Here is a 17,114-nt window from a genome sequence, read left to right as displayed (position 1 = left end):
ACGTATGCAGAGCGGCGGAGACACATCTCCGAGTGTTGTTCTTTGCTCGGTTTTTAACTAAAAGGAAACGTTCAAATCGCTTAAAACAGACGCGATAGCTGATTGGAACGAGTGATGTTCGACGGCGGCATCCATCTTTGTAATGTTGGCTACAAAATCTGCTCCAAAATCCCAGCGCTGTCGTCATCGTGTAAAGCCCGCCCCAACGCTTCTGATTGGTGCCGCGATTTCGGCGGATTGGAAATGGGCTTGAATGAGCTCTTTGCCAGACTAACTTTCAGAGCAAATCTAAATTTGCCGGAAGTTGTCTGGGTTTTAGACAAAAGAGACGGATTAAAACACCAGGTGTACACGGATATGTGTCTCCCTCGTCCACTTGTGATCCGATCGACCAAAACACATCTTAATACCAGGTGTAAACAGGGCCTAAAAGACGCTGTTAAGGATAAGAGCCTTCAGTGATGGAAAGTTGAAAGCATGTGGTTGTAAACTGTGGTCATGTCTTGTAAAGCAGCACCAGCATGGTGTTTGTGCATCAGAAAGATCAGTGCTGTAGAGACGTGGCAGCTCTGCTGAATGCGGTATGGGGTTAAATTAAACGTCGGACTATGTGCTTCATTTCCTTGAAACAATTTTGGATTTACAGCTCAAAAATGGTGCATTAATAATACATAAATTATAAATAATTATAATTAAATGCATTGTAAATATATCACCCTAAAAATTTTCTAATTTTTAGTTCCAGGTTTTCCTGATTCTTCGAAGAAAAATACTATTTAGGCTTTTCTTTGCTGGTTTAGCTAATTTTAAAGCCTGTTTTAGCTCATTTTGCCTTTTTTCAAAGCCGCTGAGTCCCCCTTCTGGGCCCCGGGCCCCTGTTTGAGAACCACAGCTTTACATAAGAGCATCCGAGCCTCGACACATCACGTGACTGGATCCTGAGCGCCAGTGGCTCGCGTCACGTGACTGGTGTCGACACCACTCCTCTGACAGGGATCTCGCCTATGGTTCGCTCAAGCACAGGTGTGCAGTCTTTCTGAACAGGTTTGATTTTACACCATTTCCTTCGTTACATTTCTTCACTGTTATGAATAGAGTGCTGTGTGTGAGCCGCGGTTGTCCCGTTAAATCCCCGTGTTGCTGTTGTAAATCGCGAAATGGTGGCAGTGACACAGCCCAGAATAAAGATAGCGTATGGAGGACGGGTTTCTGCTGTACTGGATTTTGATATTACTCGATTTTCGTCGATAAAGGCGTTTCATGGTACATATGATGGCGTTTTTTGAGTACATATGGAGCTCAACGCAGTATTAGAGTCTCAGATAGATGTCGAGCATCATCATCTTCATCAGGAGGACTCCTCTGCTAAACCCTCAACATTATCCTTTATTATCATCATTATTACATCTTTTACAGCAACCTTATTCTACAATGTGGCAAACTGCGCCTATGATTTTTACCGAAATGTTGATATTTGATTAATATTTTTACAGTAAAGCGTCGGCCTGGTTTCTCGGGGTTTATTCATGAGAATGTCTGGCATTAAAACAAACACATTTGCATTTTTATACTGTACAAACCACTACTGTTCTGTTTGAGCTCAGTGGAAGTGCAGGGCCTTTTGTGTAATGACTGAATAGTGGATATATACTCCTTTTTTTTCAGTTTAACTCAGATTTCCTTTAAGATTTAGGAATGTCACAGTGAATAAACTAAACCTAGTGTTGTGGACTGAAGGCTAGGGCTGATATTTTATACGTATGCTAATTATATATAAATTTTATATACATCATTTTTCCCAAACTGGCATTTCAAACACTCTTTGTTTTTGAAAGGACATTCTGTCCTTATTTTATTCTAATGAACTGGGTTTGGCAATAATGTAGCCTAAATGTTAACTACTATTCAGTGATGGCATAATCATTTCATATGTGCAAATGATTGTGTTATTACTTGGTTAATGTTTTGATTATTAGTAAGTGTGTAAATATGATCTTAAATTTGGTAATTTTCTTTTTTTATTAGCCTACATTTTTCGGGTCACACTTATTAGGGTATAAATATTCACTATTAACTAGTTTTCCCTCAATAAACTCCTAATTACTGCTTATTGACAGTAAATAAGGTAGTTAGGTAATGGGAAGGGTTAAGTGACGTAGAATATGGTCATGCAGAATAAGGCATTAATATGTGCTTTAGGCTGTACTAATAGACAGACAATATGCTATTAATATGCATGTTTCTCTTTTCATTAATTTATTTATAAAGCACAATTTAATACAACAGCATTTGTAAAGATACAAATAAATAAAGCAGGTGATCCAGAAATAACACAAATTCAAAGTAAACACAGAATTCAGTGTAGAATATGCCTCAGTACCCAGTAGAGTTAAAAGCCTGAGATAATGGATGAGTTTTAACACTAGATATAGTTGGAGCCGCTCTAACATGCAGCGGTAAACGATTCCAGCCCTAAGTTTTAGTCTAGACCTATAGGAACAGTTAAAGCAGCTGATCAGAGCTCAGATGTGTGCTGTTTTACAGGACTGTTAGAGAAGCTGCTGCCGGTTGGCATTTAGTGATTTAAAGGTGCATTGCGCAACATTTCATGTTAAAAATACCCGTTTTTCTAACCCATACATGCTTAAACAATTGCCTGATGGGCTGAATGAGCCCTTCTCTGATCACTGCGATTGCCTCTATAATCCTGTACAGTAAAATTAATAAGAGGGATTCGGGACGGAATTTGAGACTGGGCGTGACGTCCCCTGGCTATGTCTGGCAGGTTTGTGTATTCGCCGCCATTCTCCGTATCAGCGAAGACAACTCGAGCGACAAAACTTCAGTCAACTTTCGACAAAAGTAGAAGATGGATTCAAAGAGACCGGCTTGTAGTTCATAAACCCCAACGCAAACTCCACGCAAGACAGACAGTAAGGCAGTTTCGCTTGTCGCCAGAGGGGGGCATAGTTCTGCAAAAACTCAGAGAGGTGCGCAATGCACCTTTAAAAACAAACTGGAAAAGATTAAATCAATGCGGAAACGTACTGGCAACCAATGAAGATAGAATCGTAATGTTTCTGCGTACCTGCTGTCAGCATCCTAGCGGCTGCATTTTAGACTGAGGCAACACTGTCTATCTGACTCCTATACACAGAGAATTAAAGACATCCAGCCTTTTATATCATTTAGACAGGTTAAAAGAGGAGTTAAGGCATTCTTGTTATTCTGATAAATCTGTCTATCATGCTAATAAGCTGTTAGTCAATAGTAAATATGTATCTAATCTAAAGTGTTACCGATTAAAAAAAAAAAAAATGTTACACTATTTATCCCAACCTAAATGTAAAGTTTTTCTTATCTAAATAAATCTCTTATCTAAACACTCATGAAGCTCAGTGGGCCCACTTGACAAAAAATAAGTAATATTAATAAACACATCATTCATTTCAGTGTTCTTGGTTAGATGCAATACAAAATACTCCTTTACAATACCAAGAATCAAAGAATACAAAAAAAAAAAACATATCAGGTTTTATTTTAATGAATTAATCTCATAATGATAATAACAATTATTGTTGTTATTGTCATCATTATTATTTAATCAATACTTCTCAATAATACTGTACAAAGCAAATTAAGTTTTATTGGCATACCTTGCAAGGCATGAATCTGTATTTAGAACGAGCACTTTGATTTTTGCATTATAAATGTCACATCCTCCAGCTGGATTACCCTTGATCTCCACCAGAGGGCACTCCTCCTACAACTACATTTCCCATAACCCATTGCCTGGACCCACTGTGGTTTGATTACTTCCACCTGTGTGTCATTTGCTTGTTAATGTTGGCCTGTATAAGCTCTCGCTGCGTCCCAATTCGCATACTATCCGTCCTAAATAGTATTCGAAAATAGAATTAGTACGTCCCAAATCGTAGTATGTTGAAATGAGTGTCCCAAAGAGACCCGGATGGTCTACTATATCCGGTCAGAATCCGAAGTGCAGATCGATGCGCACTCTAACGGCTGATATTGCCCACAACCCATCGCGCGTTGGATGAGGATTCGGTTAGAACTACAAACACGAATGAAAAGTGTTCAAAAACTACAGACATGGAGGACGCGCGAGTCCGACGGTTATGTAGATAAAGGGGTTTGAGTGATTAATTATCAGTATCTAACCTGACGAAAATGTATTTATTCAATGTTGTCCACATTATATTGCATCTGCAGCAGCATTGTGAACTTTTGCAAAGATACGTTTAGCCATTAACTTTTAAATGCCTTATATTCAAATTCCAAACACATGAGGAGAGTCTCCGCATGAAAGACCCACGACTGGCAGATGAACGTGCGACAACAATTCTCTCCGAAATGGTAAGAAGTTATATTAAATTGAATGGAGGATTTTAACTGTGACGAGATGATTGACAGGGCAGTTTACGGTGATAGGATGCACGCGACAGATCTGTCCGTTAAAGATGACGAAGTAGTATGTCCCAAAGCTTGCCTACTCTTTTGCTACACACTCAAAAGTATGTACTTTTTCTTAACAAAAAGAGTACATACTTTTAGGGCGTAGTATAAGTAGGCGAATTGGGACGCAGCAACTGTGTTTCCCCTCACGCTTTTTTGCGAAGTCTTGTTTGTGTTACACTGCATTTCTGATACGCGTTTCCCGTACGATGGTCCTGATCTTCTGCCTGGTTTCCTGGATTTCCCTGTTTGCCCTGTGTTTTGACCATTTGCCTGATATGTGGATTACGATTGTAGATCTTCTAACCGTGTGTCAGAGCAGTACGCAACGATATACACTAGTAATGGGAAATTCGGATCAATTTAATGACTCTCGTTCAATCTCATTTATCAAAATGAACGAATCTTTAGTTTAAGTGGCTTTAAATGAATGTTCCCAAATTCCCGAACACATCCACCAATGCAATCTTGATCATATTCTGAATTGAGAAATCATTATAATACATCCAAAGATAATTTACAGGGAACATAAATATTTACTTTACCTTCCAAATATTTACTTTACCTTCCAAATCTTTTGTTCATTTGTCATGTGACAGATGCAATGAACGAATGATGTTAGTTCATCACTAAGATACACTGAGGGGGTGCTACCAAATTAAATTACTGTAGTATTTCATAAATGAGTGCGGTTACTAATAATATTACATATTTTGTCATGAAAATGCACATTTGACAGTAAATCACTGAGCTTGAATTGGGATGCCGATGTTAATTTACTTATAATATAAAATGTAAATGCTCTGACAGTGTGATTTAATGTAGACTTGACCTTGATACTATATTTGCTCATAATTTACCATTGTTCTTCAATAACACTATTCATTTAAAGATAATTAAAAACACAAACATGACAGTTGCTGCAATTAGATTTAGGTTCAGTTTGCATAATATTTACTAAAATAATTAAAAAAATAATAATTTGAATATAAATCAATTTGAGGGGCAAAAAAAAACTTTATAAATAAACAGATTTATACTTCAGATCACTGCAGAGTTGTAGAAGTCTGTATTTAAAATGAAGAAGCTGTTGAACATCAGAGAAGGACAACTGTCCCGGCATAAACCCAGTTTATGAGCCTGTGTAGTCAAGTCAAGTCACATTTATTTCTGTAGCACTTTATACAGTACAATACAGATTATTTCAAAGCAGCTTCACAGTTATAAACTGTAAAACCAGTGAAGAAAACAACAGTTCTCACACAATAGTGTACAGTCAAATCAATAATATTGTTGAATATTAAGTGTCCTTAATAGGCAAGCCAGAGGTGATGATGGCAAGAACCCAAACTCCATCAGGGAGAAACCAGGATCAGTTCTCCTCTGGCCAAACGAACGAACTCGGTGAAATACAAAACAAATCACACTTTGTGTCTGTATTTTTTTATTTTGTAGATTATAGTATCTGGTATAAAACATATGCGGAATAAATCTGCATGTCCTGCAGTCGAGTCTGTCAGACTTTGGAGCTGTAATGGCTTGATTGGTCCGCTTGTGTCTCTGACCCATCCTTCCCACAGAGACACAAGTCCCCTTCAAATGTGTTTAATCTTAAGCTTGCCAAAATCTTGTTAGATAATATCGTTTGCCACGTCACTGGCGCATCATCATCATCATCACCAGTAGAAATGCGGCATCATCTCAAACCAGCGGCTGAGGCCCAACACCTTTCTTTTACAGCTTCTGGAGGCATTATTTCACGTCAGAGTGAAATCCAAGTGCTGGATTCAAGTCCGTGTCATTCTTCCTAATCCTATATTGTTCTCTTTTTTGTCAAAATGACAGTCAGCATTTGGAATTATCCTTCAGTGTTTTAATATGAAGACCCAATCTCTGTGCCGTTGAGCTGACCTCTGTGCCGTTGAGCTGACCTCTGTGCCGTTGAGCTGACCTCTGTGCCGTTGAGCTGACCTCTGTGCCGTTGAGCTGACCTCTGTGCCGTTGAGCTGATCTCTGTGCCGTTGAGCTGACCTCTGTGCCGTTGAGCTGACCTCTGTGTCGTTGAGCTGACCTCTGTGCCGTTGAGCTGACCTCTGTGCCGTTGAGCTGACCTCTGTGCCGTTGACCTGACCTCTGTGCCGTTGAGCTGACCTCTGTGCCGTTGAGCTGACCTCTGTGTCGTTGAGCTGACCTCTGTGTCGTTGAGCTGACCTCTGTGCCGTTGAGCTGATCTCTGTGCCGTTGAGCTGACCTCTGTGCCGTTGAGCTGATCTCTGTGCCGTTGAGCTGATCTCTGTGCCGTTGAGCTGATCTCTGTGCCGTTGAGCTGACCTCTGTGCCGTTGAGCTGACCTCTGTGTCGTTGAGCTGACCTCTGTGCCGTTGAGCTGACCTCTGTGCCGTTGAGCTGACCTCTGTGCCGTTGACCTGACCTCTGTGCCGTTGAGCTGACCTCTGTGCCGTTGAGCTGACCTCTGTGCCGTTGAGCTGATCTCTGTGCCGTTGAGCTGATCTCTGTGCCGTTGAGCTGACCTCTGTGCCGTTGAGCTGACCTCTGTGCCGTTGAGCTGATCTCTGTGCCGTTGAGCTGACCTCTGTGCCGTTGAGCTGACCTCTGTGCCGTTGAGCTGACCTCTGTGTCGTTGAGCTGACCTCTGTGCCGTTGAGCTGACCTCTGTGCCGTTGAGCTGACCTCTGTGCCGTTGAGCTGACCTCTGTGCCGTTGAGCTGATCTCTGTGCCGTTGAGCTGACCTCTGTGCCGTTGAGCTGACCTCTGTGCCGTTGAGCTGATCTCTGTGCCGTTGAGCTGACCTCTGTGCCGTTGAGCTGACCTCTGTGCCGTTGAGCTGACCTCTGTGCCGTTGAGCTGACCTCTGTGCCGTTGAGCTGATCTCTGTGCCGTTGAGCTGACCTCTGTGCCGTTGAGCTGACCTCTGTGCCGTTGAGCTGATCTCTGTGCCGTTGAGCTGACCTCTGTGCCGTTGAGCTGACCTCTGTGCCGTTGAGCTGACCTCTGTGTCGTTGAGCTGACCTCTGTGCCGTTGACCTGACCTCTGTGCCGTTGAGCTGATCTCTGTGCCGTTGAGCTGACCTCTGTGCCGTTGAGCTGACCTCTGTGTCGTTGAGCTGACCTCTGTGCCGTTGAGCTGATCTCTGTGCCGTTGAGCTGACCTCTGTGCCGTTGAGCTGACCTCTGTGCCGTTGAGCTGACCTCTGTGCCGTTGAGCTGACCTCTGTGCCGTTGAGCTGATCTCTGTGCCGTTGAGCTGACCTCTGTGCCGTTGAGCTGACCTCTGTGCCGTTGAGCTGACCTCTGTGCCGTTGAGCTGACCTCTGTGCCGTTGAGCTGACCTCTGTGCCGTTGAGCTGACCTCTGTGCCGTTGAGCTGATCTCTGTGCCGTTGAGCTGACTTCTGTGTCGTTGAGCTGACCTCTGTGCCGTTGAGCTGACCTCTGTGCCGTTGAGCTGACCTCTGTGCCGTTGAGCTGACCTCTGTGCCGTTGAGCTGACCTCTGTGCCGTTGAGCTGACCTCTGTGCCGTTGAGCTGATCTCTGTGCCGTTGAGCTGACCTCTGTGCCGTTGAGCTGATCTCTGTGCCGTTGAGCTGACCTCTGTGCCGTTGAGCTGACCTCTGTGCCGTTGAGCTGACCTCTGTGCCGTTGAGCTGACCTCTGTGCCGTTGAGCTGACCTCTGTGCCGTTGAGCTGATCTCTGTGCCGTTGAGCTGACCTCTGTGCCGTTGAGCTGATCTTTGTGCCGTTGAGCTGACCTCTGTGCCGTTGAGCTGACCTCTGTGCCGTTGAGCTGACCTCTGTGCCGTTGAGCTGACCTCTGTGCCGTTGAGCTGATCTCTGTGCCGTTGAGCTGACCTCTGTGCCGTTGAGCTGACCGCTGTGTCGTTGAGCTGACCTCTGTGCCGTTGAGCTGATCTCTGTGCCGTTGAGCTGACCTCTGTGTCGTTGAGCTGACCTCTGTGTCGTTGAGCTGACCTCTGTGCCGTTGAGCTGAGCTCTGTGCCGTTGAGCTGAGCTCTGTGCCGTTGAGCTGACCACTGTGCCGTTGAGCTGACATCTGTGCCGTTGAGCTGACCTCTGTGCCGTCTCTGTGTCGTTGAGCTGACCTCTGTGCCGTTGAGCTGAGCTCTGTGCCGTCTCTGTGTCGTTGAGCTGACCTCTGTGCCGTTGAGCTGAGCTCTGTGCCGTTGAGCTGACCTCTGTGCCGTTGAGCTGATCTCTGTGTCGTTGAGCTGACCTCTGTGCCGTTGAGCTGACCTCTGTGCCGTTGAGCTGATCTCTGTGTCGTTGAGCTGACCTCTGTGCCGTTGAGCTGACCTCTGTGCCGTTGAGCTGATCTCTGTGCCGTTGAGCTGATCTCTGTGTCGTTGAGCTGACCTCTGTGCCGTTGAGCTGACCTCTGTGCCGTTGAGCTGATCTCTGTGCCGTTGAGCTGACCTCTGTGCCGTTGAGCTGACCTCTGTGCCGTTGAGCTGACCTCTGTGCCGTTGAGCTGACCTCTGTGTCGTTGAGCTGACCTCTGTGCCGTTGAGCTGACCTCTGTGCCGTTGAGCTGACCTCTGTGCCGTTGAGCTGACCTCTGTGCCGTTGAGCTGACCTCTGTGCCGTTGAGCTGACCTCTGTGCCGTTGAGCTGACCTCTGTGCCGTTGAGCTGATCTCTGTGCCGTTGAGCTGATCTCTGTGCCGTTGAGCTGACCTCTGTGCCGTTGAGCTGACCTCTGTGCCGTTGAGCTGACCTCTGTGCCGTTGAGCTGACCTCTGTGCCGTTGAGCTGACCTCTGTGCCGTTGAGCTGATCTCTGTGCCGTTGAGCTGACCTCTGTGCCGTTGAGCTGACCTCTGTGCCGTTGAGCTGACCTCTGTGCCGTTGAGCTGACCTCTGTGCCGTTGAGCTGACCTCTGTGCCGTTGAGCTGACCTCTGTGCCGTTGAGCTGACCTCTGTGCCGTTGAGCTGACCTCTGTGCCGTTGAGCTGACCTCTGTGCCGTTGAGCTGACCTCTGTGCCGTTGAGCTGATCTCTGTGCCGTTGAGCTGACCTCTGTGCCGTTGAGCTGATCTCTGTGCCGTTGAGCTGACCTCTGTGCCGTTGAGCTGACCTCTGTGCCGTTGAGCTGACCTCTGTGCCGTTGAGCTGACCTCTGTGCCGTTGAGCTGATCTCTGTGCCGTTGAGCTGACCTCTGTGCCGTTGAGCTGACCTCTGTGTCGTTGAGCTGACCTCTGTGTCGTTGAGCTGACCTCTGTGCCGTTGAGCTGACCTCTGTGCCGTTGAGCTGACCTCTGTGCCGTTGAGCTGATCTCTGTGCCGTTGAGCTGACCTCTGTGCCGTTGAGCTGACCTCTGTGCCGTTGAGCTGACCTCTGTGCCGTTGAGCTGATCTCTGTGCCGTTGAGCTGACCTCTGTGCCGTTGAGCTGACCTCTGTGCCGTTGAGCTGACCTCTGTGCCGTTGAGCTGACCTCTGTGCCGTTGAGCTGACCTCTGTGCCGTTGAGCTGACCTCTGTGCCGTTGAGCTGACCTCTGTGCCGTTGAGCTGACCTCTGTGCCGTTGAGCTGACCTCTGTGCCGTTGAGCTGATCTCTGTGCCGTTGAGCTGACCTCTGTGCCGTTGAGCTGACCTCTGTGCCGTTGAGCTGACCTCTGTGTCGTTGAGCTGACCTCTGTGCCGTTGAGCTGACCTCTGTGCCGTTGAGCTGACCTCTGTGCCGTTGAGCTGACCTCTGTGCCGTTGAGCTGACCTCTGTGCCGTTGAGCTGACCTCTGTGCCGTTGAGCTGACCTCTGTGCCGTTGAGCTGACCTCTGTGTCGTTGAGCTGACCGCTCTGCGTCCTGTAGACTTCATATCTGTGCTTGTTCTGCTAGTGAATCGCGGGACAGATGCAACCGCTTAATTTAATACCGGTAAAAGAGTCAAATTTTGTATTTGCTGATCAACATCTGCCTATGACTGTCACAATTGGTTTCAGAGTACATTCACATGGACACTGAGCTCCAGCCCCATTCAGCCACCTGCAGTGTTGAAAGCTTTCAGCTGACACACGGCTTTACCTGAACACTAGTGTATGGGCATGTGCATGTGATGTACACTTCATACGCAGCACAGCACTGTACGCTCACAGTCAGTCTTTTCTAACTCTTTTATACCTTGTACGCTCAGAACACATGGGAATTTTTTGTGCTAATCAGTTTGTCCACAAGCTGGAGACACTGGCCTGGCCTGAAAACAACAACAAACTACTGTAAAACTCATCTTTGATCACCAAAATTACATATTTAATTTTTTTTCCTTGAAAAAAAAAATCTTCATGCCTTAAAGTCCCCGTGTACCGGAAGTTGCAAACGACTTTTCTCCAGTGTTGTGACGTATTTCCGAGAGTTTTTTTCCAACTAGCACCTGATTGGATCTAGAAAAGTAGGTGTTTTCATTCAGCCTGTCTACTGTCAGTTGGAGGGGCGTGGTTACGGATGTTCCCTACGTCATCAGGGAAGGTCCTCCAATGCAGAGGGGAGGGGAAATTTCAGATTTTGATTAAAGATTACGAAGCCAAAAAAATTTTTTGTGTGGATTGACTTGCATGGATGAATTGTTCACCACAAAACGATCAATTTAGGCAAACAAAGTAAATATGGTCAATTTTGAATTCATGGGGACTTTAAAATAGCTTGAATGTAACTCAACACCCTTGCCTCATTTAGTATACGTGCGGTTCTATGAATATGCAAACGAGCCCCGCCTCCACTCACTCACTCAGCTCAGAGATCCACTGGTTGACGATCACACGTTGATCTGATTGGTTACAAGGTAGTGTGTGACGTCAGAAACACCAGCGATTTCACACCGTGTTTTTGAGACTGTCTTTGGTTCACTGCAGTTTTTAAGGAGAAAATACTCAGCAATGCTGTCGACTTATGAATTTACACATGGTTTGTCTTAAAGCACATTAAAAACATTTCATAGACATATAAACAACATTAAAAGCTGGATTTTCCCCACAGGGGGACTTTAATCAGCCGAGAATTGCTTACTCTCACTTTGAAGAAAACCGACAAACATTGAAATCTCTTAATTGCCTTTGAATGCTCAAGTCACTGCTCCACTAATATATGTGCTAGACAACATTTCAAATACAATACAGCTAGATCTAAATACAGAGGATCACTCATCTCGTATTACCATGTTATAAATCGTCATATTGTCCATCCCTAAAACTTGCTCTATGTACAGAAGAGTAGGCTACAACTTTTTGTAAAGCTGCTTTGAAACGATGTGTGTTGTAACTAAAGGGCCGTTCACACCAAGAAAGATAACTATAACGATAACTATATTTACGTCCACACCAACGAACGATAACGGTCTGTTTATTCTAAGCTTGTGCGCTGCGGTTTCAAAGTGTGTAGAACATCATTAAACATGTTTTGCTGTTCTTGTTGCTTTAACCAGCAGATGTCCTCAGCATGCTGTGTTTTGAGTGAAGCTAGTGTCATCGATCTAATAATCTAACAGTGAATTTAGCTGACGTAGTCAATATAGTGGAATAAAAACAACACCTAGTCTTTTTCACGGCAACTTCAAAGGAAGCAAGACAATGTTGTGTAAACGAGCGCTGGATACCTGAGGTAATACTTCACACCATTTATTCAGAGGGAATGAACGGTTGTTTTCCATATCCATTTTCTTGAAAAGGGGATTGACTTGTCAAACAGTGCTGAATTTTGTTTGGACCACGGCGATTAACTTTTCCGCAATGTCGTCTGCCATTTTAAATGTGCGAGCCCTTAAATTAGAATGGATTCTAATTGGCTGTCAGTGTTTTATCATTCAACAGCTGAAAAAAAAAAAATTGTTTCGAAAGTGATCCCAACGATATCGTTTCTCTATATCGTTATCGTTATAGCTGTGGTGTGAACTCTGCTATTCTTTAATATTGAGAGAATTTTTTAGAACTATATCTTTATCGTCCTTGCTGTGAACGGGCCTTAAAAGTACTAACTTTATTTGTAACATAATATATATTAGGGCTGGGACTAGTGTTGTCAAAAAACTCGGTACTTCGGTACCAAGTCGGTACTAAAAAAAATTAACGGTTGCGGTACCAGCTTTTAGGTACCGAGTACCGGGTTAATCCGGTTCTTGATGCGCTGTCCGAAAGGTGCAGAGTTGCGTCCTCTTCATAAAAACACTGAGACATGGCGACCGGCGGCGCTGCTAATGCGTTGGCTCTGAATCCACTTGTTGACAAGAAAGGAGGAAAGAGCCACACATGGAAATATGTTGAATTAGGCTAATGTCGCGTTGCCATAAAGGGCCGTTCAGGCGTTCACACGTTCACATAGCACTTTTTTGCGCGTACAAATTTCAAATGTAGGCGCGCGGGAAGCGCGCTCATAATAGAAGCGACGTGCGAGCTTGTTTTTCCAGGCGTGTCACTGTTTATGGTTGCATAGCGGAGACACGCGAGAGCGAGCGCTTGTGGAGAGAAGGAGAAAGCGGTGCAAACTGCGCTCTCCGTGATGACCAGGAAGTATCAGCAAATCATTTATTGATTTCTAGCCCTTGCATTAGCACTACAGGGTTCTCAAGTTTTGAAGACAGGAAAGTGAATTTTTTTGCAGTTTTGGATTAAATAAAAGTAGGCTACAGTTAAGTCAAATAAAACATATTTTATCTCCTGTATAGTTTGGTAACACTACAATAAGATACCATTCATTAACATTACTTAATGTGTTAACATCAACACATTGAGTGAACAATATATTTTTACAACATTAATTAATGTTTGTGAATGTTATTTAATACAAACACTTGATTGTTCATGTTTGTTCACTTCATTCATTGTGCATTAAATAATGTTAACAGATAAAACTTTAGATTTTAAAAATGTATTTAGTATATTTTTAAATTAACCCCAAGGAGAATAATTGCTATATAACTATGGTTTATTGTTAGGTCATTTTATCTAATGTTATCTAACAAATAGAATCTTATTGTAAAGTGTTTTTAATACTACAGTTTCCATCTTTGTAACTGTGATACATTTTAATATATGTAAATTTAATCTAAATTAAGCTTTGGTACCGAAATTGGTACCGAGAACCGTGGATTTTCACTGGTATTGGTACCGAATACTGAAATTTTGGTACCGTGACAACACTAGCTGGGACAATAAATCGATGCATCGCGATTCATGAATCGATTCCAATTTTTTCTGACTGCATCGCGAATCGATTCTGGCTAGTTTGTAACAGCAGATGGCGCTCTAGGCTAGTTTGTAACAGCTGATGGCGCTCTAGGCTAGTTTGTAACAGCAGATGGCGCTCTAGGCTAGTTTGTAACAGCTGATGGCGCTCTAGGCTAGTTTGTAACAGCAGATGGCGCTCTAGGCTAGTTTGTAACAGCTGATGGCGCTCTAGGCTAGTCTGTAACAGCTGAGGGCGCTCTAGGCTAGTTTGTAACAGCTGATGGCGGTCTAGGCTAGTTTGTAACAGCAGATGGCGCTCTAGGCTAGTTTGTAACAGCAGATGGCGCTCTAGGCTAGTTTGTAACAGTTGATGGCGCTCTAGGCTAGTTTGTAACAGCTGATGGCGCTCTAGGCTAGTTTGTAACAGCAGATGGCGCTCTAGGCTAGTTTGTAACAGCTGATGGCGCTCTAGGCTAGTTTGTAACAGCAGATGGCGCTCTAGGCTAGTTTGTAACAGCAGATGGCGCTCTAGGCTAGTTTGTAACAGTTGATGGCGCTCTAGGCTAGTTTGTAACAGCAGATGGCGCTCTAGGCTAGTTTGTAACAGTTGATGGCGCTCTAGGCTAGTTTGTAACAGCAGATGGCGCTCTAGGCTAGTTTGTAACAGTTGATGGCGCTCTAGGCTAGTTTGTAACAGCTGATGGCGCTCTTGGCTAGTCTGTAACAGCAGATGGCGCTCTAGGCTAGTTTGTAACAGCTGATGGCGCTCTTGGCTAGTTTGTAACAGCTGATGGCTCTCTAGGCTAGTTTGTAACAGCAGATGGCGCTCTAGGCTAGTTTGTAACAGCAGATGGCGCTCTAGGCTAGTTTGTAACAGTTGATGGCGCTCTAGGCTAGTTTGTAACAGCAGATGGCGCTCTTGGCTAGTCTGTAACAGCAGATGGCGCTCTAGGCTAGTTTGTAACAGCTGATGGCGCTCTAGGCTAGTTTGTAACAGCTGATGGCGCTCTTGGCTAGTCTGTAACAGCAGATGGCGCTCTAGGCTAGTTTGTAACAGCTGATGGCGCTCTTGGCTAGTCTGTAACAGCAGATGGCGCTCTAGGCTAGTTTGTAACAGCTGATGGCGCTCTTGGCTAGTTTGTAACAGCTGATGGCGCTCTAGGCTAGTCTGTAACAGCTGATGGCGCTCTAGGCTAGGTTGTAACAGCTGATGGCGCTCTAGGCTAGTTTGTAACAGCTGATGGCGCTCTTGGCTAGTTTGTAACAGCTGATGGGGCTCTTGGCTAGTTTGTAACAGCTGATGGCGCTCTAGGCTAGTCTGTAACAGCTGATGGCGCTCTAGGCTAGTCTGTAACAGCTGATGGCGCTCTAGGCTAGGTTGTAACAGCTGATGGCGCTCTAGGCTAGTTTGTAACAGCTGATGGCGCTCTTGGCTAGTCTGTAACAGCAGATGGCGCTCTAGGCTAGTCTGTAACAGCTGAGGGCGCTCTAGGCTAGTTTGTAACAGCTGATGGCGGTCTAGGCTAGTTTGTAACAGCTGATGGCGCTCTAGGCTAGTTTGTAACAGTTGATGGCGCTCTTGGCTAGTCTGTAACAGCTGAGGGCGCTCTAGGCTAGTTTGTAACAGCTGATGGCGGTCTAGGCTAGTTTGTAACAGCTGATGGCGCTCTAGGCTAGTCTGTAACAGCTGATGGTGCTCTAGGCTAGTTTGTAACAGCTGATGGCGCTCTAGGCTAGTTTGTAACCGCACGCTCAAATGCTCACGAAGAAGAGCGCTCATGCTTTTTGGCTGAGTCTGAGAATGTACTCGCACCTCAGAATGCTTTTATGAGGCGAGATTAATGTCAACAGCCCACTGCAAACACCCTTGTGATTCGCTTCGACCTTTTCAAACTTTATGAATGATTATTTTATAGAAGGTGGTGTGGTGTGTGTAAGGCATTGGAAGCCAGCAGAGTACAGCTGTTTCTAGAGCACGCACTGCCCTCTGCTGGTAAAAACTAAGCTCCGAATCGATTCGAGAGAGAATCGCGATGCATTCGGAAAATCTCTAGAATCAATCTAGAATCATTTCTCGATTCCCGATGCATCAATTTATTGTCCCAGCCCTTATATATATGATTTATTCCTCTCTGTTTCAGCCAGGTCATGTCAGTAAAGATGGAAATGGATGCCAGTGGATCGTCCAGGGCACCCATATCCGTTCTGTCAGCCGCTGAGGTCAAAAGCACCCTGAAGCCCGAGCCTGACAAACCCCGCTGCTCCAGCACCCCCTGCTCCCCCATCAAAAGTACTGTCTCAGGATACCAAATCCTTCACATGAACTCCAACTATCTAGTGGGCTTCACCACCGGCGAGGAGCTTCTTAAATTAGCCCACAAGTGGTCTAGTCCTGACAGCAGCAACACAGAGGCCTTGCCCAGCCCCATCAAAAAGCCTGTGGATGTAAGTCTGCACCGAGCCTCGCGGATCTGCAAAGCCAAAAGCCGATACTACCAACCGTACGACATCCCAGCCATCAACGGGCGGCGGCGCCGGCGCATGCCCAGCTCAGGAGACGGCTGTCTGAAGTCTCTGGCCAGCGGGGAGCCCGGCAAGACCCCGCACGGCCCGCTGCCCCTGTGCCTGCTGAAGGGCAAACGCGTCCACTCCAAGTCCCTGGACTACCTCAACCTGGACAAGATGAGCCTCAGGGAGCCGGCGGACACCGAGGTGCTGCAATACCAGCTCCAGCACCTCAACCTGCGGGGCGAGCGCGTGTTCACACGCAACAAGACATGAGGCCTCGGACGCCCAGCACTAACACACTCAGTGTAGGGCTCCCTTTTTACCCCTCTCCCCCACTACGCCATCCATACACCACTGATCTTCTGTGTGTGAGGGAACACCGAGGCAGGGGAAGCTTCAAAGGAGCCGTTCGTCCGAGAAGACTAGTTCTGTCATTATGTGCTCACCCTCATGCTCTTCCACACTGTTCGTTTTGGTTTCTATGGAACAAAAAAAAGCTAATTTTATACAAGGACAGTTGATGGTGACCCTCCATGTGGATCGTGTGCTATATTCAAGGTGTGCTCAAGCCATATCATAGGTTATTGATGCTGAAGCTCTGCGTCCAGCAAAGAAAGACTTTGATATCTGTCTGTCACACAAAACTATCGAGAGACTGTGGAAGACTTGGAATATAGCGAAGTTAAAGCATAGAGTTGTAGCATAGATGATAGGGCTGCACGACATTTGAAGTAAAACCAAATCAGATAAATCCTGCATATGTGTGTTTCAGAGTGAAGCGTGGCACTGTGTCGCTTTACACGCGAGTTTGAGCCAAGCATCTTCACAGCCCTGTAACGAGAAGCTGCTGACCGCTAAGAGAAGCTCCCTGCAGGCTCTGCCACGAAAAGCTTTCGAAGAACACTTGAGGCAGCCGTAAATATTAGCTTTGTAATT

The 17,114-nt window shown here is 45.4% G+C and overlaps 1 protein-coding gene across 2 annotated transcripts; it reads left to right on the top strand.

The window, feature by feature from the left end:
* The first annotated feature begins 876 nt into the window (after window positions 1–876).
* macir (macrophage immunometabolism regulator) lies at window positions 877–16,914 on the top strand. 2 transcript variants are annotated; one of them, XM_056265603.1, is made up of 2 exons: window positions 877–1,023; window positions 15,812–16,914. In XM_056265603.1, exon 2 carries the CDS (start codon window positions 15,819–15,821, stop codon window positions 16,449–16,451), a length of 633 nt encoding a protein of 210 aa, XP_056121578.1. In that variant the 5' UTR covers window positions 877–1,023; window positions 15,812–15,818; the 3' UTR covers window positions 16,452–16,914. The 2 variants fall into 2 exon arrangements, with proteins under 2 accessions (XP_056121578.1, XP_056121577.1); XM_056265602.1 differs by having other exon boundaries at window positions 936–1,044.
* The last annotated feature ends 200 nt before the right edge of the window (window positions 16,915–17,114 follow it).

This window comes from Rhinichthys klamathensis, unplaced genomic scaffold (assembly GCF_029890125.1).
Source record: "Rhinichthys klamathensis goyatoka isolate OS25496 unplaced genomic scaffold, OSU_Roscu_1.1 h1tg000236l_1, whole genome shotgun sequence".
Taxonomy (NCBI): domain Eukaryota; kingdom Metazoa; phylum Chordata; class Actinopteri; order Cypriniformes; family Leuciscidae; genus Rhinichthys; species Rhinichthys klamathensis.
Note: the sequence above shows the minus strand (reverse complement) of the source record. Positions and strands in the feature narration are given on the sequence as shown.